This window comes from Tachysurus vachellii, chromosome 14 (assembly GCF_030014155.1).
Source record: "Tachysurus vachellii isolate PV-2020 chromosome 14, HZAU_Pvac_v1, whole genome shotgun sequence".
NCBI classification, from domain to species: domain Eukaryota; kingdom Metazoa; phylum Chordata; class Actinopteri; order Siluriformes; family Bagridae; genus Tachysurus; species Tachysurus vachellii.
The window spans coordinates 4,760,952-4,786,560 of NC_083473.1; the positions used below are offsets into that span (position 1 = coordinate 4,760,952).

Consider the following 25,609-nt stretch of genomic DNA (forward strand, 5'->3'; position numbering starts at 1 on the left):
AAAGAAAAGAGTAACACTGTGAGCGCTCACCTGATTTAGAAGAAGGGCCGGACAGAGTGGTTCCAGGCACTTCGTTTTTCTAAATAAAAAAAACATAATGTCTTTACCGGCCAATCTGTTGCTTTCGCAAACTTTTCTTTATAAAGAGTCAAAAAGGTCGAAACAGATGGTTTGGCCAGATGTCTAAATAAAACCTTTAAGCTTGTAGCTGTGATACAAAACTATGCAAGCAAACACTTGTCTTTTAAACTTTTGTTGTCAATTTCTCCGCAATTTAGACATTCGTCCATCTCTCCACTATAACCCGGCTATGAACCAGGAAGACTACCACAAGCTTCCTGTGAGACACATGAGGCCAAACAAGTGCATCTTTTCATACTGCTGCTCACGCTGGGCAGTTGAACTAAAGCGCTATCTGCCCTCTTTCACATACATAAGCGCACAAATGCCCATGATTGACTAGCGCCTCGCTGACTAGCGCCTAGTTTTGCTCTTCCGGTCCCTGACTGCAGCGTCGTCAGGACTCAAACTCACGTTTCTGACTTTCCGTTTAAAGAACGTTACCTGCACATCGTTGACCACTGCTTCCTCTTCCCAATGACTCTGCTGCTTAGACTCCTTCTTTAACAGAGAAAAGAAATACAGACGATTCATTTCAGAAGACTCGTCGACTCTTTTTAAAACGTTTGCTGTGGGAAAACTTTTCACCTTCTTCTTTGGGATCCTGAGAATCTCATCCTCACCAGTCGAGTCCGTTACTTTATGCACGATCTTCCGTGTCTTTTTTCTTTCTGAAGATGCTGTAAGATCAAGAGTGAGTATATTAACACTGTCATTATCACACAGCACAGCTGGAGCGCTCCTGCATTAAAAAAATAAATGAATAAAAACAGCGCAACACTTGCCTGTTTTCTTTTCAACCGACTTTTCAACTGCCTGTACCACGGAAGGTTTATGAAGCGTCGATAAAGGTGTCGAAGAAAGAACGTCTTCTGCTTTACCTAGAGCAAGCTGCATTTCGTGCTGTGACGGTTCCGTTATCCAAGACTCCGACGTCTGATCTGCAGCTAAGCTCAAACCGTCAACCGCTGGAGGTTTCGGGATCTGATCACACGTGCTGACGTTAGTGTTATTAATCGAAGACACCTGCGGGGAAATGTGACAACGTACGTCTTAGAAAATTACAGTATAAAATTATGTGTCAAAGTAAAACTGTAGCTTTTAATGATATTTCATTAAACTTGCATTGCAACATGTTTAGACCCTTAACAAACTGTTGGGTAAACAGCCTCCTTACTCAATGTACTGTATAAATATAAAATCATACTGCTCACTTATAAGGCACTAAATGCTGTTCCCCCCCTATCTTTCCGATCTTCTCTCATCCTATGTACCTTCACGATCACTCCGGTCGTCAAATTCTGAACTTCTTTGTATTCCTAGATACCGTTTATCCTCTGCGGGCGGCAGATCCTTTTCTGTCATTGCTCCAACACTATGGAACTCCCTACCCATTGCACTCAGAACCATCACCACTCTGTCTGAATTTAAATCAAGGCTTAAGACCCACCTTTTCAACCTTCACTATCAGTAAATGCATATGTATTAGGAGTCCTTCATTTTTCTGAAATGTGGTGTATGTATCGTGTACTATGTAGAGTCCTATCTCTTGTACTGTATGTTTTTGTGTTTAGTCCTGTCTTCTGTTATTATCTCATGCAGCTGCATGTGATCCTTCGTCCTGGGAAAATGTCCGACGTATATGTATGTTACACTTTGAAATATTGTACCTTGTAAAGCGTCCTTGAGCTTGGGAAAGGCGCTATATAAATTAAACATATTATTATTTATTATTATTACTGTAGATTATAAAGCAAAGAAAATGAATAATGTTTAAAATTAAAAAAATAACTAAAGCAAGCTGAGAAACTTCAGAAACTACAGAAATCACAAACATCGCAGCATCTGAAGGGTTTTCTCAAACAGCCTCAAATCACTTTTTGCAACTATAAAACAAGAAGCGGTATTATAATATAAAGTGTATTTGTATATAGACTGAAGAGTCATCTCTCATGAGAATACGGATCTGGAGACGTCAGAGAGAACATCTGGATTAAACGTTCTGAGGGTGAGGAACAAGACTGTATACTGTACTTAGACATGGTTAGACATGATAGTGTGTCGTATGTGAAAAACAACATGTGGAAATGATTTGGTCGAAAACTTAAGTCGGCTTGAGTAGTGCTCAGAGAGCAGGAGCTTGAGAATGTGGTGTTTTTGGAGTTTATTTTGTCATATAGACATTACTTCACATATTCCAACTTAGGAGGTTGGGGTCAGAGCGCAGGGTCAGCCATGATACAGCACCACTGGAGCAGTGAGGGTTAAGGGCCTTGCTCAAGGGCCCAACAGTGGCAGCTTGGCAGTGCTTGGGCTTGAACTCTGATCCTCCCAATCAACAACCTAGAGCCTTAACCACCGGAGCCACCACCTCCCCATTGTCATCACTGCTAGATTTATAGAAAACGCTCGTATTCATATAAAGAAGAAATAAACAAAGCATTGTTTACTTTTTTAGGAACAACACAGATAAAGTAAAGCTTACAGTTCTGTAGGACTCGGGTGTTTTCTTCGTTTTCTTCTTCGAAATGAAGATTTGCTCATAGTCCTCGCTCCACTCGATCAGCCTCTTGCTCGGCTTCCGAAGTCTTTTGTTCTCTGAAATGAAAAATCGATTGATGCATCGCTAACGAATCAGACCAATCAGACGCAAAACCCTTCCTGTTCGACCAAAAAGTTTCAACTAGAACAGTACTAGTCTGTGTGTCGTTAAGTACAGAGTACAAAAGTTCTTAGCCTTGTTGTTTTTTCACTTTTTTCACTGAAAAAACACAGACTTTCCTGTGGTGGAAAACCCCTTGATCAGAACAAAACTTCTTACAAAAATCTCTTCTTATAGAAAGAACCAATTTGATGTTATGCAAATATTTCTCTCTGACGTGAACAAGCTACCTCACCACATGACTAACTAAATTATTTACAATATATATATATATATATATATATATATATATATATATATATATATATATATATATATATATATATATATATATGGTAAATAACATCACTAACTAAATTATTTACCTATTATATATATACCTATATTTACCTATTACTTATATATATATATATGGTAAATAATTTAGTTAGTCATGTGGTGAGGTAGCTTGTTCACGTCAGAGAGAAATATTTGCATAACATCAAATTGTTTTTTTCTATATGAAGAGATTTTTGTAAGAAGTTTTGTTCTGATCAAGGGGTTTTCCACCACAGGAAATTCTTTGTGTTTATTCAGTAAATAAACAAGGTTGGGTGTATATAAAAAAAGTGTATATATATATATATATATATATATATATATATATATATATATATATATATATACACTTTTTTTCAGTATCCATGATGATAGGATAGGAAAAAAAAGACACTCTACCCACTGCATAAATAACACCATAAAAGCTGTAAAGTGTAAATTGTGCAAAGTGTTTTTCACCTTTTTTCTACAATGCTCTCAGGCAGAGTTTTATTTCTCCAGCAATTTCTTTCAGACAACTTTTAACCCTTTTTTTTTTTTTGCTTCTAATGGGATCGGATATAATGAGTGTGTTGTGAGACGTAATCCAGTTTCGCTGATAGACTTCTGGCTGCAAAACAAATAAATAGGACTCATACTGGATCTTGTGAGTTTTAAACTCTTGTCATTCTGTCGATATTCATCACTGAGCTTCTGATCGTTTGTAAACCTTTTCTGATCTCTTTATTAACCAGATAACTCTATTTAACTTAACTATATTTAATGCCTTATATGTTTTAAATTGATTGTGGATTTTTTTTAAAAAATACATGCATCTGTATTCAAGTCTACATAAGTGCATTTTTACAGACCAGGGGTCTCATTTATAAAACTGTGCGTAGGATCCCTACTAAAAGTTTACGTACGCCCAAAAGCCAAAAATGGCGTACGCCAAAAAAAAATTCCGATTTGTAAAACCGTGCGTATGCACTCCTGTAAGCAATGTTCCCTTTATAAATCACAGATCACCCGCAGATGTGCATACGTGAACCAGCCTCAAATCCCGCCCTGTACACGCCCATTTTTACCATAAATAGTCAATGCAAATCACTGCGCGGGCACGAGAGTGGACCTCGTTATAATGTTTCCTCTGCGCTCTGTGTGTTTAAAAATGGGTTGAGGAGTCAGCGTCTCAGGGGGTAGCCACTGTCGCCTGCAGGTTATAATTATGTTAAAAACAAAATTGTTACAGTTTCTACTTTTTAATATTGTTAAACTCACCAAGAAGCCAGCCATCACGTACTGCGCCTGCATTTAGTCTGTTCCCTACACTGTTATGTGTCAAGATAAAGGAATCATGTGTTGAACCAGGCCAGCGTGGCACAATGTTTGTGAGGGTCATGTTGGAGTCACATATGATTTGCACATTAATTGAATGCACATGCTTTCTATTAACATAAGCAAATTCATTTTCAGATGGTGCCCTTATAGCAACATGAGCACAGTCAATTGCGCCGATTACATTTGGGAAACCAGACATTGCTGCAAATTGCATTTTAATTTCGGCCTGTTCTCGCACAGTGTAGGGGAACCTGATGTATCGACTACCCATATTAAGTACCATTCAAAACGACAGATATTATGGCACTCAGGGATGGCTGTGATATACCAGACCTATAGGGTGAGATGATAGATTCCATTAGAATTATTTCATATACAAAAAGGTCTTAGACACAAAGTTGAGGATTACTTATAGTTTTTTTTATATAAATAATTAACCTGTCTGCCAATTCCCGCTGGAAACAGCCGGTTGCCAAGAACCCCAGAGTGGTGAGGACTTGTATTTGGACTGGGATGGCATGGTTCCGGCGTGTTGCCCTCTCTAATACTGGACCCAATTCAGCACATAGATCTGAGAGCACAGCTCTAGGGAATCATAATGGGCCAGGAAATCATCATGGTCCCTGAAATCTCGTTCTCTCCTTATTCTGCCATTGGCGTAATCCTCCAACAGTGCCAGCAGTGCCATCATGAAGCATTACATACTCGGGTCAACGGAGGATTTATATGTTTCTAGCAAATAGACTGATCGTTAACACCTTGACAAAATCACAGAATTAATTTGTGGGCGAAAATTTAAGACGAAAATGTTATAGTGAACACATACTTCTTCATGACGGTTTTGTAATGAACACCGTAATAGTTAGGACCGATGATGAGTAGCGATTGTGCTTCATGACTGTACTTGCAGACTTTGACATTTTAAGATATATGTACATTAAGGAAAATATTTCGTTTTTACACTGTGTTCTGCGGTTCTCTAATAAAAGGGTATTTCATGCTATTCTGTATCACATGTAATCTCCTCCTGCGCTCCCGTTGTGGACAATGTGACTGTAAGGCAGCGCTGATTATTCATTCATTCATCTTCTACCGCTTATCCGAACTATCTCGGGTCACGGGGAGCCTGTGCCTATCCTCAGGTGTCATTGGGCATCAAGGCAGGATACACCCTGGACGGAGTAGCACTGATTATTATGTCGCTTTGTAGAAGCCAACATTCTGTTTTCCTATTTAAGCTTAGACAAAAATTTATCAAGAGTAACTCCTCCTAGGCCTTTCGAGCCACATGCACTAAATTCGGATATGTTGTAGACCCTGGTCTGAAGTTTGTTGCTATTACTTTTCTAAGCGATCCGAGTACCGGTACTTCCGGTACCGGGTCTCAAATTGGCCTTTTTTCCCATAGACTCTCATTATAAACTTTGGAGGTTTATAACTCGACAAGCTTTCGAACTCTCTACACCAAACTCGGCCAGCTCCATTAAGGTGATACTCTGAACAAACTTTTAAATTGGTGTACCGACTGGCCTTCCGGTTGTCCCAGAGCCCCGCCCCCAAAATATGCAAAATCAAAAAACTTTTTACAACATGGACATGTGACATATCAAAACACTCAGAACAATAAGGGGAACTGCCTCGCGGGTATTCTGATGATGTCACGTGATGTCACGTGAAAACAAAAAACATTAGCACAACATGGACATGTGGCATATCAAAACACTCAGCCCAAGGAGGGGAACTGCGTCGCAGGTTTTCGGATGACGTCACATGCTCGTCTCCATTTGCCTCCAAATGTTTTTTGCACCATAGCGCTCCACTTCACTTCAGATTTCACACGTTTTATGTTCTCTTGCCTCCAAAAGTAACACTGACCCTTATGTCCACTTGCCTCCAAAAGTAACACTGACCCTTATGTCCACTTGCCTCAAAAAGCACCGGCCTTTGCGAATACTTGCATCGTCAAAGCCAACATCAAAGTTTGTTGCAATGAACTTTACAAATCTAGTTATTATTATTTATTTTATTTTTAATACATTTTGAATTACGTTTGGATTTTACTAGATGTATATAGCCTAAAACAATCGGCACAAATAACACTGTTGGATTTAATCTTCATGATAATGTGGATATAACGTATGAAATGGGGTGAAAATTCATTCATTCATTCATTCATTCATCTTCTACCGCTTATCCGAACTACCTCGGGTCACGGGGAGCCTGTGCCTATCTCAGGCGTCATCGGGCATCAAGGCAGGATACACCCTGGACGGAGTGCCAACCCATCACAGGGCACACACACACACTCTCATTCACTCACGCAATCACACACTACGGACAATTTTCCAGAGATGCCAATCAACCTACCATGAATGTCTTAGGACCGGGGGAGGAAACCGGAGTACCCGGAGGAAACCCCCGAGGCACGGGGAGAACATGCAAACTCCACACACACACAAGGCGGAGGTGGGAATCGAACCCCCAACCCTGGAGGTGTGAGGAGAACGTGCTAACCACTAAGCCACCGTGCCCCCTGGGGTGAAAATTAAATGTCATTAATTCTTATAATCGTTCTTCTCACATTTATTTTCTACAATCTAACTTCAGTTCACGAACTCACCATCAGTTCCCTTTGCCAATTCCCTTTGTCTCCAGAATGCAGCGAATGGACACCCAATGGGACACAAGCAGCGCACATTTTCCCGTCAAGTTTGTTTTTTATAGATCACAACCTTTGCGCGAAAACTGGCGTGCGCACGTTTCCAACCCCGTTTTACATTTACATTTACATTTACAGCATTTGGCAGACGCCCTTATCCAGAGCGACGTACATAAGTGCTTAAATCTCTAACATTGAATACATTAATGCTGGCTCACTAAGTTACATACCTACGAACGCTTTATAAATGAGACCCCTGGAGTTATCGTTATCCTAAACTCTGCTTTTACCTCCAGGCTAAAGGAACTTATCTCTTATATTGTACATGTGTAGACATGTACAATGTAGAAACAGGGTTATGAAGCATGTCTTTTTCCCCAGGGTTAAGAAACTCTGCTCTGAAGTAGGATCAGCACGGCTTCTACAGTGTTAAATCGACGTGCTGAACGTGTACAGTGTACAGAATGTTAAGGCTAGTCACTTGGCAACAAACTGAAAAGCGTGTGAAAACCTCATAGCAGGTGAAAACCAGAACACTTAAATATGACAAACTGATAAAGCTAGGAAAAATATTAATACCTGCTCGGGTGCAGAACGGCAGACCTGAGCTTTTTTCTTCACTAATGTGAAAGCGCGAGACAAGCCGCTATTTAAAGCTTTTCATTTTATCCCATCACGGTTGTTGATATGCAGATATACAAATAAGGATTACATTAAATCAGGGTTTGGGAAGGTACATTATGAAATGTTTCAATAGTCAGGATTAATTGTTTGTTAAAGACATTTCACACTGCGTATACTTTAAACAAGTAACCAGATAACCCATGGTTTCCTTTACCCAGAGTTTACTATGACCCGGGGTTATGATTCTAAATATATTTTAATGCATTTTCACTTCTTCATCTCTTGAAATATTTGGTCAGACTCTTTTAGGAAAGACAATTAAACAGAATTCACTACATTTAATTGAAAGGGAAAGTCAGGAACATCGCAGCTAGTCAAGGTTAACTAATTCACACCAGGCTGCTTGACTGTTTATAATCTGTTTATAGCAAACACATCAATGGTGTCTGATTTCCATAACAGCACGGCCGTTGAAAGTTGTAGCGGGCTAAATGTATTGTCAAAGAGAGGCGTCTTTTCTGGACTAGGCTCTTGTTGTTCCGGTGAATCCTGTCTATTAGTTATGGAGATCAGGTTTTTATCGATTGATCAGGATGATTTATCAAGAGACTGGAAGTAGAAAAGGAACCTCGGCAGACAGCCTGTTATTTTCTTTCCTAATGTTTTCACGAACATGATGTTTTTTGCTATCTTTGTCATACGGAGGAGTTAGGGTTTAAACTGATGTTATTAAAGGGTGTGGTTAGGCATGCAGCTGTATTAACAAATCAAATAATCTTGTTTTATTCCCTTTAGTGTAAACAATGCATGACAATGATGATGTAAAATAATTTTTTTGCTGTAGAAATAATGAGCCGGCCAAAAGATATTTTCTGTCTCTAAAGCTTTTCATTACTGACCCTTCGCACCCTGGACACAACCTCTTTCAGCTCCTCCCTTCTGGCAGGTGCTACAGAACTTTGTTTACTAAAACTGCCAGACACAGGAACAGTTTCTTTCCCCAGACAATCACCCTGATTAACAACTCACCATAATTATATTCCCTGCTTCATATCTATAAGTACTGCATTATCAGAGCTGTCAGTCATCACATCATCTGTATATGTTACACACACTACTGCTGCTGTATATTGTACAAAAAGCATAATATTGCACAATACTGTTATTTGCACTGTTACCGTGCACTTCTCACACTTTATGTACATAACTGACCTGTCATATATTCTTATATATTCATATATAATATTCATCCTGTCTGTATTGTATCACATCTGCATTATCTTGTATAGTCTGTATTGTCTTGTATAGTATAGTGTTTTGTTATGTCTGTATTGTATTGTCTTGTATAGTATTGTGTTATTTGTTATGTCTGTATTGTATTGTCTTGTATAGTATTGTGTTATTTGTTATGTCTGTATTGTATTGTCTTGTATAGTATTGTGTTATTTGTTATGTCTGTATTGTATTGTCTTGTATAGTATAGTGTTATTTGTTATGTCTGTATTGTATTGTCTTGTATAGTATTGTGTTATTTGTTATGTCTGTACTTTTGAGAGTCACAAACAGCTGGAACTAAATTCCTTGTGTGTGTCAACACACTTGGCCAATAAACCTGATTCTGATTCTGATCAAATAGTTCCCTGGATGACTGTAAGCTCCAGCTAACCAGAATCCTGGGTTCTGTAATTTGAGGTTTCACACGGCTCATATTTTTACCCAGGGTTAACAATTAATCCTGACTCTTCATAATCTTAGGTTTCACACTGATTTTTCCTAAACCCTTGAGTAACAGGATTGGATAATTCTTACGTGACCACTTTAAATAACGACTTGTCTTACACTTTACCATCGGTAAGAGAAAAAGTTCTGGTCTGCCGTTCTGTGCCAGTTATCTTATAGCATTGAGCTGAAACATTCTAACACAACATCATTTCATACTGAACTCCATTTGGCACCGCAACGTGAAGTGCACACTGCAAGTGCCTCGTCCCAGATCTGCAAGATAGCATTGACGATGTTGCTCCTACTACAAGACACCCATCTTTCTTTGACGGACAAGCTCAAGTTTTTGGCTATGTAATAGCATTACATTTATTTGACCCAGATCTTTCACACTTACCAGAGCTATCCTTCTCTGTAGCATTGACCTGAGGGCTCTGGTGGCTCTCTTCAATTACTCCATTGAGTCTGGCAGGAGGTATGACCCTGTTCTGCTCAGTCATGCTGCTCTGATCAGCCTTTGGCTTTGCCCTGAGCTCGATCTCAGGCTCGAACGTCTGCCAGCGCTTCTTCGGTGCCACCGCCGACATCGTACCCTTTCCAGTGCTATCAAAACCAGAATCTGTACTGGACTTTGAGAGCTTCTCAGTCTGCGCTGTTCTCGGAGTAACCACATCTAAAGTGTTCTGTATTTTTGAGTCTGAAACCAAAGGAAGCAAACTGTTCACAACATCATGTTTTTGAGCCTCCTTTTTTCCTGTGGACTTCGGTTTAGATTTGTTTGGTTTCAGGCTGATCCGTGCTTTTCCCTGCTGCCTGTTCTTTACCCAAGGAGTCTGACTATCGTTCTTGTGAAGTTTGTCGGGAGTGGTGGGTTCAGGGTTGGGCTGTGAGGGAAGGAGTGAGGGTTCTTGCTTGATAAGGGCAGATGGAGAGGTAGGGGGCAGCGTCAGTGGCCTTCCCTCCTTTTCCCGGTTGTCGTGCAAATCCTTCAACAGCATAAGGTAGGTTGTGAATTTGTACATGGAGTTGTGATCATGGTCTAAACTACACTCGTCTTTGACTAGAGAGCGTAAAGAGAGGTCTTTAGGTTCCCGGAAAGTCTCCATGGGTGAAGGTGATGGGGATGAAACAGAGGAAGAGGAGGAAAAAGAAATGCTTGATTCTTTCTTGATGTTTAAACCAGCTACTGGCAATTCCACAGGACTGACGGTGGAATCTTTACCTTTGAGCCGAGACCCGTTCCGAGAGGACTCCCTGCTGGACCGGATTCTTGTTAACTTGAGCAATGTCTTGTTTCGGAAGCGCTGAGAGGTCAGATCGACTACAGGTTCTGTTTTCACCTGCCATTGCTGTTCTGTCTGTTCGGATACGTCCAGGGAGGGAGAAAAGGAGTCATGCTCGTCAGACAGAGTCGGAGAAGACAATCGGGATTCATGGCTAGAGTCAAGATCATCCTTCTCTTTGGATTTATCATAGTTTGCGAGGGCACGGGACATGAGGCGGCAACTCGCCGGCAAGTTGAAAGAGTGCATCTCGAGCGTGACATCTGATAATCCTTGTGAAGTGCTGCCCACGCTCCTGCCATTCGAAGTGGTGCACCTTTTGTTTCTGACTGCAGATTTGTTGTTCGCCTTGTGCTTTCTAAAAGCCGGCGTTTCTTTCTCCGTCTTGCGAACCTTTCTTAGTTTTGTACTTGCACGTTCTGCCTTTGGTTCAGCGCAGAGTTCTTTATCCGACCCCACAAGTTGCTCTTCTGAGCGTTTGGGGCACAGTATCCTGGGAACCGAATCAATGTCCGAGTAAGGGCAATCCCCGGATTCAGACGCCGGATTGTTTGCGGGAGCAGCAGGAGGTTTTGTAATGTCCAGTGTGGGGCTTGACATCACCTTGGAGAACAATTCGTCTTTGATTTTAACAGGACTTTTCAGCAGTGAGCTCTTTTTCCTTTTAGCAGGTGATTTCTTTTTGCTTCTCTCCGTAGTTTTGGGTGAACCGTCAAGGGTGAGGTTGTGTCCGTTGGAGAAAACTGAAGTCTTTGAAGACAGATGAAGGTCGGAGAAGGTCGGAGAGGTGCATGTCCTCTCCTCTGTAACCGGAGAGTGAATCTCTCTGACTGAGGGAAGTTGTAGTTTACTCCTGAGATACTCTGGTAGAGCTGCTTCTGCATCCAGCACACTGGCTTTCCACAGAGGCATCAAGTGCTTTGGAACCTGCAGCAAAAAACACAGGAAAATAATAAAGCATTATATTACATTTGCAAAACAAATGGAGGATGAAATTTAAATAATACAGTTTAGAACATTTAGCTAATTTTAATAAAACAGTAGAACAGAAAAGGGAACTGCAATAGGACATTACCATGTAACCCTTGTCTCTCTGTCTGCCTCGTCGCCTGATCATAGGAAGTTTCTCAAACTGCTGACCTCCTTCAAAAGCATACGTGGATTGCCCAGAAACCCAAGCATGGTCTACGATTTCGCCAAACGTCCTGACGAAATACATTCGACATGGTCTGCTGCTGGGCTCTGAAACATCACATCATGTCCAGATCGTTTAGGGTTCTAAATTTGGATGTCATTTCTATATTCTCAAAATCACCACCATGGTGATAAAGATCCCTGTATCCCTTTGAGATATGTGTGAGAGTTTGCAACAGCAAACACGCACATTCTGGTTTGTTAGAGGACGAAGATAAATAACCAATAGAAACACTAACCTTTCATCCTGGTGTGGCTCTCGGTCAGGGGGTCTATGGAGATGCGACAAGGCCACCAAGGCCTGCGGTTAAACTTGGCCCACACCACATCACCCACAGTAAACTTCACTTCTGGAAGAGGCTTCTTCTTTGGGCTGTCGGACTGGAGAAGAAAAAGTGGCATATTATGACTTGTAAGCGTTATTAACAATAGCAGCATGGGTTTGTAAAGCAGGTGGATCGCGAGAGAGGATGGCACACTCAAATAGGTATTACATCATAATAACTACACTATAATATACACCCCATTTTTGTTCATCAGTGGAATCCACCAGAAACCGCCATTATTTTCACACAAGGGACAAAAACGCAGTAAACACATAAAGCCCTTACACGCTACATTACCGCTAGCACCTTCACAATTTTTTTACCTTTCATAGCTATCAAAACACACACAGAAAAATATGTCATGTCTGACCACAATTCTATTTTAAAATTCTACATTTGGCTAAGCAGCGCTGCACAACACCATGATTTCCACCACCAGGACTCATTGTATCACCTTTACACACAGTCGTTCTCTGTTTTTCTGAGTGTACAAAGAGACTTTGTAGAAATTGTTTTCCTGAATTTTAACCACTGACTTTGGTTTGGTTTCAAATGCATTCATTGGTTTTAAAGAGTTCACGTTAGTCCTCAGTCTTACCGTCAAAGGAAAATTCGGTTTCCAGAACAACGCTACAGTGATTCCTCAACAAACTCACAATTCGCGAATTAACTATAAACATGACCAAGACTACCTCATCGATGTGTTTACTCTTTTCAAGACATTTTCCATGACTTAACTGTTGCTTCGAATGACTTCCATCTTGCATGAACATTGCCCTACATGTCCATTTTTAACTTTAGATTTTTCAGCAAACATCACCGCTAGGCCCAGTAGCGCTGGCTGGGAATAGATGGCAAGAAAAAAATAATTTTTTTCAACACTTTTATACATTTGATGACCAACACATAGTAAAATGTTTCCCAGTATGTATAATATGTAAGTATTTTAATCTGCACCTTACTCCTCGGTAACAAATGATAAGATAGTCAAAAGGTCTTAATATTTGACTTATTGCTCTAATATGGTGATCACTTGTCCACTTAAGACACTAGAGGCAGCGAATGGACACCCAATGGGACACAAGCATTGTAAATAAAAATACATGTGCATATTTCCGGATGTCTCTCTTCACATGAAATTGTAAACATGCTGAGAAAACATGCTTCAGTACATCATTTCAACAATATTTCCAAAACAGCTTACCGATTATTCATTCATTCATTCATTCATCTTCTACCGCTTATCCGAACTACCTCGGGTCACGGGGAGCCTGTGACTATCTCAGGCGTTATCGGGCATCAAGGCAGGATACACCCTGGACGGAGTGCCAACCCATCGCAGGGCACAAACACACTCTCATTCACTCACACAGTCACACACTAGGGACAATTTTCCAGAGATGCCAATCAACCTACCATGCATGTCTATGGACCGGGGGAGGAAACCGGAGTACCCGGAGGAAACCCCCGAGGCACGGGGAGAACATGCAAACTCCACACACACAAGGCGGAGGCGGGAATCGAACCCCAACCCTGGAGGTGTGAGGTGAACGTGCTAACCACTAAGCCACCGTGCCCCCCTTTTTTTTTAATAACTATACTTACATAATAAAAGATTGTATGGAAACATTGTTCTTAAATATATCTTTCTAAACCCTTATTTAGGTTGTATTAGGTTTATATGAGGAGTTGAGTTAATGTAATTATGACTGGAAATTTTGCGGATTTGTGAGCACAGAATTTAATGCGAACTCAAGCAAACTCTGTGATATATCGGAGGAGCTTACAATTTTTTAATATTACCACAGGTCGTCTGCAGATTTGGTTCGAGATGTGCCGTGTGACGTTGTCACCGCACCCATTCAGCCAAAGCTCTAAATCACGTGTTTCGATCGTGAGTACAGATATCCTAGAAAGTCATTCTATGTGTCTGGGTATGGGTTTAAAGGAAAAATCCGGTGTTTGCAGTTTCAAGAATTTTGGCAATATTCTGCGTAAAGAAGGCACAAAAACTCCACGCTTTCCAAATTTAGATAAAAAAGTCACAGCCAGATTGAGCATTTTTGACTGCAATACAAAAAAAAACCTCACAATCCTGGAGGGACCGACTGAAGTTTCTCTGGGATTTTAGTCTTCATAGTCTTAAATTTCATGACTAGTTTGTTTCTGAACTGACCGATTAACACCATGAAACCTTGAAAGGGTGATATTTGTATACTAAAAGTTATAATATTGTGAAAATTTGTCACTATCTTTCTGTAATTTGAAAGATGTGAGCTCCTGCACTAATCTCTCTGTAATACTGTGTTAAATAGAACACCATTTTTCCAAGTAAAAACGTTAGTGTATTATTCCTGTGCCATTAAATCTCTCCCACAAATGTGTTAAATTTGATTACAGTAAAAAAAAAATCCCCCGGGGTGACCAATGTGTATAAAAGCAATACACTTAGAAATAAACGCATGTAGTGCTTACAGGATCTGAGTAGGTGCTGCTAGGTGAGCTTGGCCTCTGAGAAAGGCCAACGTTGAACATCGATGCACAGTTCTCAGTGCTCGGAAGGTCACAATCGCTATCAGAGTAGCCGTCCGAACTGTCAAAATCCTTTAGCATGACTTCAACGGGCATTGGAGGACTAGGAGAAGGTTCTGGCTGTGGAGAACTTTTAGAAACTGGGTCAAAACGTTCATGTCTGTTCAAGCTCAGGTTTACTCCTGAATCAGAGAAACGCTTTGCATTTGAATCCCTTTTCTGGCAGTTTTTCGCTGAAGGTTTGAACGGCGCCACACGCTCCACTTCCTCGTGGTCATCCTTACTGTCCCCACTGTCAAAGAGGCTTGATTCAAAATGCAAGAATCCATTGGGGATTGGAGAGATGTGCTCCAGGCTGTCCGAGCTCACGGGAGAAAAGCCGTTTTTGTCCAGATTCTGGACATTTCTGAACGCACCATCATCAGTACCGTGACTGAAGGTTTGAGGTGTGTGAACAAGGCTGAGGCCAAACTCTGGGCTGTGCATGTGTGCTTTAGCTCGCCCGTGGAAGTCCCAGTCCTGTAAGCTCATATCGGGCCTGCTCACCATAGCCGTCAGGTCCTGCAGCCTTCTGAGTGGACTGTAGCTGGAGGACGTTTCCCTTTGGTTGTATCCAAAGGAGGACGAGTGCTTAGCGCCATGCTGGAGCCCACAGGAAGTGACCTGCGGACACTGCGAGCCAGGGCGACATTCCGAGCCATCCTTGGCGCCCACTTTATACGACTGATTCATGTTGGCATGGCTTCGTCCTGCCAAAAAAAAAGAGAAACGAACATTATTATATATTTAAAAAAAAAAACAAGTCAACAGTGGTTACTGACCAATCAGCTACAGATTTCATTCAATTAATCCAATCTGTAGGTCTAATGTTAACATGGTGTGGATAATAAGAACCACGACTAACCAATGGTGGTGATTTAACTGTAACAAACCCATAACGTTCATGTTTAGGTTTAATGCTCGAGGCGCCTCGTTCAGGCCGTCATGTCCATCGGAGCAGACAAAAGACACCTTGAGAAACTAGATTCAATCCAACAAGCCAAAAAAAAAAAAAAAAAAAAAAAAAGCCGATAATTTATCCAGAGCATTTCATAGAACACGGACAGGTTTTAAACGTGCTCATTTTGGCGAATAAACTTCATTAATCCGGATATTACCAGGTAGTGCGCTGGCTGCCATCATGGGTAAGTAAAGTGTACAGGAAGCTTAAACTGCACTAGTTTCTCCATGCAGAGACCTTCAAGCCTTACGGCCGAGATGGAACCTCGGCTCGATTTACTAACAAACACACACAAATAAACAGTTCATCACAACACTGCTAAAAAGAATTCTTACCATTTAAGGCTCGGTCAAGACAAAACCATCCGGTATCCGATCACAGGGGAAGGAGAGAAGTCACTTTTTGGCGATTTGTGAAAGCCAGATCTGCAGGAAGCGGCACTAAGAACAGCGTTAGGCCCGGACTCGGCTTTCATTTCTACTCTAAGGCTGTAAAAATAAACAGAAATGTAACTAGATTAATTCATTGGCGCTGGAAAATAACAAGTCAGTGCATCGCTTGCTTTCACCGAGCCATCAAGACGGTGCAAAACGTGAGCGGGTCGGAAACACGTTCTGCATGGAAATGCATGGCTTGTTTTGATCGTGGCCCTGGTCATGTTAAAGCAAAAGCCTTGTGTGTGTGTGTGTGTGTGAGTGAGTGTGTGTGTGTGCGCGCGTGAGAGAGAGAGAGTGAGAGAGAGAGAGAGAGAGAGAGAGCAGCAGTGCCACCCAACCCCCAGTCTGTGGTACAAAACGCTCCATGATTCATGTTGTATCCTTAAATTATAAGCAGTTACAATTTAACTCTCCTTTACTTCCGACGCCCAGAGTGTCCTAATACAATGTAGACGTTTAGCTGGAAGCTGCTGGGTTTTTTCAGTGGGTTCTTTAAGCTTTTTCAAGCCTTCACTGTCGTAACAAAAGACGTGCAGTTTAAACTTCCTCCATTTTAGACAGAAGGAACAAACAGAGCACAGTGAGTGAGTTACACCGTGATAACACCGTAATACCGCACTTTAAATCACTTCATCTAGGTCTTTTTTTGTAGCTTTAAAACGCCATTTTGGTCTTGTGTGAACAGGCCAGTGTCATGTTTATATGTACCTGGTGTATCATCTACATTTTAGTCTTTACAAAATACAAATATCTGGCTGAGAAAAAAGGCAAAAGATGTATTCTTTATAAAGAGATATATCAGAATCAGAATATAGCGTTTCATCCGGGTATTTTTTAGTGTCTTATCCTAACATCAATAGAAAACAAAGCTTTATTAAACATAACTCGTTATAAAGGAGCATTTTCCTCTTCCATTAAAAAGAAAACTCGAGCACAATAGAAAAAGACGTCGTTTGCAAACTGATTATATTCCCTTAACTTCCAACAAAAGATATTTACCTTTATTAATGCAAGCATTTCCTTTAGGTCTTGTGTAAATAGAATTAGTACATGACCTGATCAATCTCTTCGAAATCAATCAGTTTCATTGCTCTGGCAGATTAACGACTCTTATGGATCGATTTATAATCACTTCACACCGTAGTATGTATGGTGCATATCAGAAGTGTATGTACACCGTCATTCGGCTATTTATATTAGGTCTTATTAGTCTTCAGAGCTTTGTCGAGGTCAGGAGTCGAGGTGGATTCGGAATTCCACCAATCCCAGGAACACTGGGCTGAGATGAGATGAGAACACATCCATGGAAGGAAAACCAACCCACTGCAGGGCTTGTTACCCTAATACATTATAATAAAGTCATGGTAACATCACATATGTAAATATGTAACAAAACAAACAATAATTCGTTTATCAGTGAGAGCCTTATCGAGGTCAGGGTTGAGGTGGATCCAGAAAACATCCCTGAAATACTGGGTACTTCTGCAAAAAAAAACAAAAAAAAACATAAGAAGTAATTTCCATGCAAATAGCCTTGCTTAAGTGATAATTGTTTATTGTTTTTAGCAGACTGGATGCTAATTGCTTACACAACACTAAACAAAAGATTGAACCATGGCATTCCAGACTTGGATAAACATGAATATTTTGTATGGAACAGGAACACTACAGGATATACTAAGCTATCAACTCACAGTCACATTTACAAAAGAGATTTGTAAAAGCATTACAAGGATTCGTTTTTTCTCATCTCACCACAAACAAACAAAAATAAAAAGAATAAATTGAAATATTCTTCAAAGGTCACTCGACACTACTGCAAAAGGGCAACCACGTTTTTCATAAATACAAATGAAAGATAGTTCATACCAAAGACAATACAGGCAAAGCACAAATCACGTAGCACGTTAGAAAAGAAGGATAAATATGCACATGAGATCGATTCGTTAACATTTTGAGTGCGGAATGAAATCGGATGCTACAGAAAGGTGAAGACTTGAGCAGTCACGTTATCAAAAGTTAGGTAGCAAGATTAAAAACAACACAAAAGTGATTATTTTCTTCTATACATATGCTTGAGTGAATACTATTGGCCCAGAAAAAATGTCTAGTATAATACATACTGTGTTATTTGTTTCACAAGACTACTATCATGCATCTGTACAGTTGGTAAATATGTGTTTAAAGGAGCAATAAGCAGCGATATTTGGGATTTGCTTGTCACTCTCTTGGACAGGACGTAGAAAAGAAAGGTCTTTGTCTGCATCTGCCACAAACCTTGCCGTTGGAGTGTACATCTAAACACAACACTGCAAAAACTCATTTTCTTAAAGTTTTCATTACATTGCATTCTAATGAAATGAAACAGAAATCCACTTATTGCTCCTTTATGTGTGTGAGAGAATGATAATGCTCTTTGGATAGAGATAACATGAAAATGATCATGACAATGTAACACTTTCACATACATAACAAGTGTTAAGCCTAGGTATCAAAATTTGCCTTGCTGCTTTGCTAGAGTCCTGCCTCAGTGCAAACGTCACTCCATGGATATACACGGTTTCATCCTTTCCTAATAAATACAAAAGCCTGCTCTCATTCGCTAGGGTTTTTCTCTTTAACCGTGGCTTCGCAAAGTGCCCGTTTCTGCATCAACGTGTAAGGGAATGGTGCTCCGTTGCAAGCGCTATAGTCCAGTTTGTTGAGTTTGGCCAACGTCTTGATGCTGCCCGGAGGCCTTCCGGGACTGACCTTGTAGCCGGCAGCTTTGGTTGTCCCTAGCGGCCTCCCTGGGCTTGTTTTGAACCCAGCTGCCCTCGTGGTACCAGGCGGCCTTCCTGTGCTTGTCCGATACCCAGCGGACTTGGTGGTACCCGCTGGTCTACCGCGTTTTCCTGTCTTCCCAAGTCCTTTCTTCTTTTTGGAGCCTTCAGGTGCCTCAGCAGCCCTCATGCGCACAGCCTGAGGCAGAAAGTCGCTCGCAGAGTCCTGCATCTGGCAGGACATAGGCTTGATCATGCTCTGAGGCAAAGGGGGCAAGTTTGGTATGGGCAGCTGGAGTGGCGGAGGCGGGCCAGATGGGTAGAATTTGCCTGACTGTGAGGCACACAACTCGAAATGGCTACTCGAGTGCTGTCCGTCTTCGGCTAGGCTGCCCAAGCCGTAGTCGTTGTTGTTGCTAGCTACTTGATGCATCATTTTTCTACGGAAAATAGAATCAGAACAGAGTCGTTAGTTAGAACCATGGCACGTAGACGTGTAGTCACTGTGCACGTTAATAGTCACATAGTCATTGTATTATGCATTCTCTCATATTTTTGGGTTCTATAACGTGTATTTCCATAGAGATAGCTACCTATAAAGAACTTTTATTTAGATGGCTGTATTTAAAGTACACTACATCTTAATGAAATGTTTCATAACAAGTTTCATTTTTTCACGTACACAACATTCACATTACTATTTAAAACACACCCTTGAGGGTTCACCAGGCTTAGAAAGGAGAAATAATACGGTTTATTGCCCTAAAAAAGTAAAACAGTAAATACTTCCGTACTAACTAGTAGGTCAAGTAGCCATGGCGACGTCCGTACTAACTAGTAGGTCAAGTAGCCATGGCGACGTCCGAACTAAAAGACAATAGGTCATCACGGCTAGCTAAAGGAGACACAGCATACTAGCGCACTAAATAGTGTGTATTGTAAACACACCGCTATTCCGGTATCGCACTACTTTTTCGCATACTACTTAGTAAGGTAGGGTAGTGCACGCGCTAGGCCTTGACTGTAGGCTGACAACAGACGTGCACTTGTACACAAAACGTACAAAGACCGACGAAAAAGATCCTTATTAAAAGCATCGGGGTGTTTTCTTTTCTATTTCTCCACGATATCGACTGTTTCTCTTGGGAGAGAATGAGTATTAAGAGCACAAGGTTTGAGAGAATGCAGGTAAAACACGTATAAGGCGATAAATAAAGCCTTTACTTTACCTCATTTGGAAGCGGACCTCGGAGTGCAAAGGGTTAAATATGAAACAGATAGATCTTCCATCGCTGAAACCAAAGCATAGTTCTAATTTAATAAAACCGAGACATTTTGGAAGCCTTACGGTGCGGTCGTAATGGCGGATTGCGGTTATTATGCTTTGCTGAAGAGGTTTTTTTTTCCCCCTGTAGCGCTGAGCCTTAAATCTGTAAGGCAGCCATTTTCAGTAAGAAAAAAAAAGTACAATATTGAAAGACGAGCTCGGCGCGCATGCGCAGTCTCGGGAAGGGAAATCGGACTGTAGAGAAGCACGTGAATTTATACAGCTAACCTACAGCTCACAGTACAGTGCATGACCACAGAACATCCTCTCACACATAAGCCAATATTGTGTTGTATAGTATATGTATAGTGAATCCTTGTGTTGTATAGTATAGTGTAGTATATCCTTGTGTTGTATAGTATAGTGTATAGTATATGTATAGTATATGTGTAGTATATCCTTGTGTTGTATAGTATAGTGTATAGTATATGTGTAGTATATCCTTGTGTTGTGTAGTATAGTGTATAGTATATGTGTAGTATATCCTTGTGTTGTATAGTAAGTATAGTGTATAGTATACTGTATGTATAGTATATCCTTGTGTTGTGTAGTATAGTGTATAGTGTATGTATAGTGTATCCTTGTCTTGTGTAGTATAGTGTATAGTATATGTATAGTGTATCCTTGTGTTGTATAGTATAGTGTATAGTATATGTATAGTATATGTGTAGTATATCCTTGTGTTGTATAGTATAGTGTATAGTATATGTGTAGTATATCCTTGTGTTGTGTAGTATAGTGTATAGTATATGTGTAGTATATCCTTGTGTTGTATAGTAAGTATAGTGTATAGTATACTGTATGTATAGTATATCCTTGTGTGTGTAGTCCATGTGTATAGTATATGTATAGTGTATCCTTGTGTTGTATAGTATAGTGTATAGTATATGTATAGTATATGTGTAGTATATCCTTGTGTTGTATAGTATAGTGTATAGTATATGTGTAGTATATCCTTGTGTTGTGTAGTATAGTGTATAGTATATGTGTAGTATATCCTTGTGTTGTATAGTAAGTATAGTGTATAGTATACTGTATGTATAGTATATCCTTGTGTTGTGTAGTATAGTGTATAGTATATGTATAGTATATCATTGTGTTGTATAGTATATGTGTAGTATATCCTTGTGTTGTATAGTATAGTGTATAGTATACTGTATGTATAGTATATCCTTGTGTTGTATAGTATAGTGTATAGTATATGTATAGTATATCATTGTGTTGTATAGTATAGTGTATAGTATACTGTATGTATAGTATATCATTGTGTTGTATAGTATAGTGTATAGTATACTGTATGTATAGTATATCATTGTGTTGTATAGTATAGTGTATAGTATACTGTATGTATAGTATATCCTTGTGTTGTGTAGTATAGTGTATAGTATACTGTATGTATAGTATATCCTTGTGTTGTATAGTATAGTGTATATTATATGTGTAGTATATCCTTGTGTTGTATAGTATAGTGTATAGTACATGTATAATATATCCTTGTGTTGTGTAGTATAGTGTATAGTATATGTATAGTATACCCTTGACTAGTATAGTATAGTGTATAGTATATGTATAGTATATCCTTGTGTTGTATAGTATAGTGTATAGTATATGTATAGTTTATCCTTGTGTTGTATAGTATAGTGTATAGTATATGTATAGTATATGTATAGTATATCCTTGTGTTGTATAGTATAGTGTATAGTATATGTGTAGTATATCCTTGTGTTGTATAGTATAGTGTATAGTATATGTATAGTATATCCTTGTGTTGTATAGTATAGTGTATAGTATATGTATAGTTTATCCTTGTGTTGTATAGTATAGTGTATAGTATATGTATAGTTTATCCTTGTGTTGTATAGTATAGTGTATAGTATATGTGTAGTATATCCTTGTGTTGTATAGTATAGTGTATAGTATATGTATAGTATATCCTTGTGTTGTATAGTATAGTGTATAGTATATGTGTAGTATATCCTTGTGTTGTATAGTATAGTGTATAGTATATGTATAGTATATCCTTGTGTTGTATAGTATAGTGTATAGTATATGTATAGTTTATCCTTGTGTTGTATAGTATAGTGTATATAGTATATGTATAGTTTATCCTTGTGTTGTATAGTATAGTGTATAGTATATGTGTAGTATATCCTTGTGTTGTATAGTATAGTGTATAGTATATGTATAGCATATCCTTGTGTTGTATAGTATAGTGTATATAGTATATGTATAGTGTATCCTTGTGTTGTATAGTATAGTGTATATAGTACATGTATAGTATATCCTTGCATTGTATAGTATATTGTATAATACATGTACAGTATATCCTTGTCTTGTATAGTATAGTGTATAGTATAGTGTATAGTATATGTATAGTATATCCTTGTGTTGTATAGTATATGTATAGTGTATCCTTGTGTTGTATAGTATAGTATATCGTATATGTATAGTATATCCTTGTATTGTACAGTATATGTCAGAATCAGAAACAGAATCAGGTTTATTGGCCAAGTGTGTGTCAATTCCTTGACACCTCCCACACACAAAATTCCTTGTGTATGTCAACACACTTGGCCAATAAAATTGATTCTAATTCTGAACTTATTTTTTTCGTGCTTTTTTTGTTCTAAAAGCTTCATTTTGTATGCTTTTGATCAAATGCACTCAATTGTATTTATTAAAAACTTATTTATACTCTTTTTTAAATGCACAAAAAATATTAAATGAATAGTGCATGCAGTTGAAAACAAAATGCATTTTAATGGTTTTCAGCACCTGTACACACACACACACACACACATTACTGTCTTATGCGTACATCAATCCTTTAAATTAATTTTATCTTAAAGTTTTTTCAGTAAGAAGGATGAAGTAAATATTTACAAAAAGTGAAATGTGTGAATTTCAGTGCAGAAAAGTGGATTTTAAGCAAGAGAGCAATTATACAGTATAATGGAAGTTGGTTTTAGCTGCAAAAACAGAAGGGACACAACTGCTAAAGTCTCAGGTGGCTTAAAATGAAAAGAAAATGACCAGGTGATGCACTTGAGAGAACTGATCCAGTTTTAAAGACATACTATGATTATTACTCAAATCACATATTTTCTTGTTTGATTTTGTACTGGTTTTCTGTGTGAGGTGAAACCATTAGATGTTTCATCACATCAGCCATTTCATGTGTAATCACAGGCATCCCGATATCAAAATCATTACCTGGTGTAGCAGAAAAACCGGCAATTGGAGATCCATACACAACATTTCATGCTGCTTTACATTCTTAGGTTTGAGTACTTTTACATCTGTTGTTCTAATCCAGATGCTGACATATAACATAAACAGGATACAATCAATCATCTACACCAGAGTTGTTCAATCTCATCCACAAAGAGCCCGTGTTTGTGCAGTTTTCTTACCAATCAAGCAGGAGCCACACTTGATTCCACCTGTTTAATTAGTTGATGTTGTCTTTCAGTAGACTCACATGGCTTCTGCTTGGTTGGAATGAAATATTGGCCCATACCAACACCCTGGTCTAAGCAAATTAAGTCTAAAGGATGTGCTCAAGGATTCAAGTGAGTGCAGGGAGACAATACAGTACAATTACGGCATTTAGCAGAAACCCTTTTTCAGAGTGACTTACATTTTTATTTCAATTTATACAACTGAGCATTAAGGGCCTTGCTCAGGGGCACAGCAGTGGCAGCTTTATGAACCTGGGATTCAAACACATGACCTTCCGATCAGTGGTCCAACACCTTAACCACAATCCCACTACTACATCCCACATCCCAATACAATACAATACAATACAATACAATACAATTAGATATTGACAAGCTACAGAATGTGAGTAAAGGACAATAAACAATATATGTATGTTAATATCACAAGGATAAATGTAGAAAAAAGTCTTTTTTCTAGTGAACAGAAGGTTGAACATGTTGATAACGCATTGGATTCTGCTTTACTTGTAACTGTCTTTGTATACAAGTGTCTCACATTAAATGGATAAAAATAATTATAAATCAAACAAGACCATCATACCATGATTTACTTAAAGCGAGGCACTACTGTACCAGCACAGTGCTGCTGTTGCTGGGTCCAGGGTCCCCGGGTTCAACTCTGAAGTCAGGTTTTTGTCTGTCTGGCCTTTTTTTTGTATGTTCTTGTTCTTCGTGTCTGGGAAGGTTTTCCAAAAATTATGCAATTAAGTGGATTGTTAAATATAAATTGTGAGTGTTTGTGTGTGTATGATGCTCTAAGATGGACTGGTGTTCCATCCAGTGTTCAGTCTCTGTGCTCTGGATCCACTGAGACATAACGGATAAAACTGTTACTGAACAGGTATGAATGAATAAACATTGTCTAATGTAAAGTATAATGTATAACAATGAAAACAATGTTTTATAAGTTTTATTAGGTTAGTAGAATATGATGCACCTTGAAACATTTATTATGTATTCCTGTGGTATTTCAGCACTGAGGATTAAGTATGTGGGGCAGCCAATTTCAGTAATTACAATGGTAAGTACATTATTGGACCGCGGCCCATTTGGCTTGTGACCGGACTTGACCTCAAGTGCTTAGGCTTAGTGCTGCACTTTTGTATCTGCATCAGCAGTTTAATCCTGACGTGATTGAAAATTTCATTCCAAGTTTTTGATTAGAATGAGAGTGTGTGTGTGCCCTGCGATGGGTTGGCACTCCGTCCAGGGTGTATCCTACCTTGATGCCCAATGACGCCTGAGATAGGCACAGGCTCCCCATGACCCGAGGTAGTTCGGATAAGCGGTAGAAGATGAGTGAGTGAGTGAGAGAGTGAGTTTTTGATTATTCTGACCATGTAAAAAGGTAGGCCACAAAGAGTTAGGGCAAATTTTATAAACCCTGATGGGTTCTTTTGCTGTTAATAGATGAGAACGATGAAGAATGTGTGTGTATGGCTTTCGTCTTGTCTTTATAACGTGTTCATATTTTGGATAACTGATTATATAAAATGAGGTTGGGTTAGAAATGCAGAGATTTGCTCAGTGGTCTATTATTATCATCACAGGCAGCAGCATCTCCTCTCCTCTTCCCTCCACCCTGCTGATAGAAACACCTCCTCTCACAGCAGCAGGGGTGCCTTCAACAACATTGTGCCAAATTGTTTTGAATTAGACTTGGTACCCTAATAAACTCCCCGTCACAGCACTTGATCTTTGTGATATTTTACAGCAAAATAAAAACTAGTGTAAACCTGCTTTTTGCATATTTTATTATATGGTTGTCTGTATGATTGAGTCAATCACAGATTTTTATAGAAATCCCAGAGAATAATATA

The 25,609-nt window shown here is 39.4% G+C and overlaps 3 protein-coding genes across 4 annotated transcripts in view; 1 reads left to right on the forward strand and 2 right to left on the reverse strand.

The window, feature by feature from the left end:
• Positions 1 to 16,723, reverse strand: part of nsd1a (nuclear receptor binding SET domain protein 1a) — a 34,910-nt gene extending 18,187 nt beyond the window's left edge. The window contains exons 1-10 of one of the 2 annotated variants that reach the window (XM_060886590.1): positions 16,096 to 16,723; positions 14,704 to 15,509; positions 12,142 to 12,283; positions 11,784 to 11,950; positions 9,823 to 11,635; positions 2,606 to 2,718; positions 906 to 1,146; positions 709 to 800; positions 565 to 618; positions 31 to 79 (exon numbers count right to left, since the gene is read on the reverse strand). In XM_060886590.1, coding sequence (XP_060742573.1) covers positions 31 to 79; positions 565 to 618; positions 709 to 800; positions 906 to 1,146; positions 2,606 to 2,718; positions 9,823 to 11,635; positions 11,784 to 11,950; positions 12,142 to 12,283; positions 14,704 to 15,492 — 3,460 coding nt within the window. In that variant the 5' untranslated portion in view covers positions 15,493 to 15,509; positions 16,096 to 16,723. Of the gene's footprint in view, positions 1 to 30; positions 80 to 564; positions 622 to 708; positions 801 to 905; positions 1,147 to 2,605; positions 2,719 to 9,822; positions 11,636 to 11,783; positions 11,951 to 12,141; positions 12,284 to 14,703; positions 15,510 to 16,095 lie in introns of both variants that reach the window. The other variant, XM_060886589.1, reaches the window with a different exon arrangement.
• gpx3 (glutathione peroxidase 3) overlaps positions 1 to 25,609 on the forward strand; it is a 257,310-nt gene that overhangs the window by 191,597 nt on the left and 40,104 nt on the right. The window lies entirely within an intron of this gene.
• si:ch1073-44g3.1 (uncharacterized protein LOC797133 homolog) lies at positions 17,736 to 20,427 on the reverse strand. Its single transcript, XM_060886619.1, has 2 exons — positions 20,189 to 20,427; positions 17,736 to 19,399 (listed from the first exon to the last, which is right to left on the reverse strand). The coding sequence occupies exons 1-2, from the start codon at positions 20,191 to 20,193 to the stop codon at positions 18,793 to 18,795; spliced, it is 612 nt and encodes a 203-aa protein (XP_060742602.1). The 5' UTR covers positions 20,194 to 20,427; the 3' UTR covers positions 17,736 to 18,792.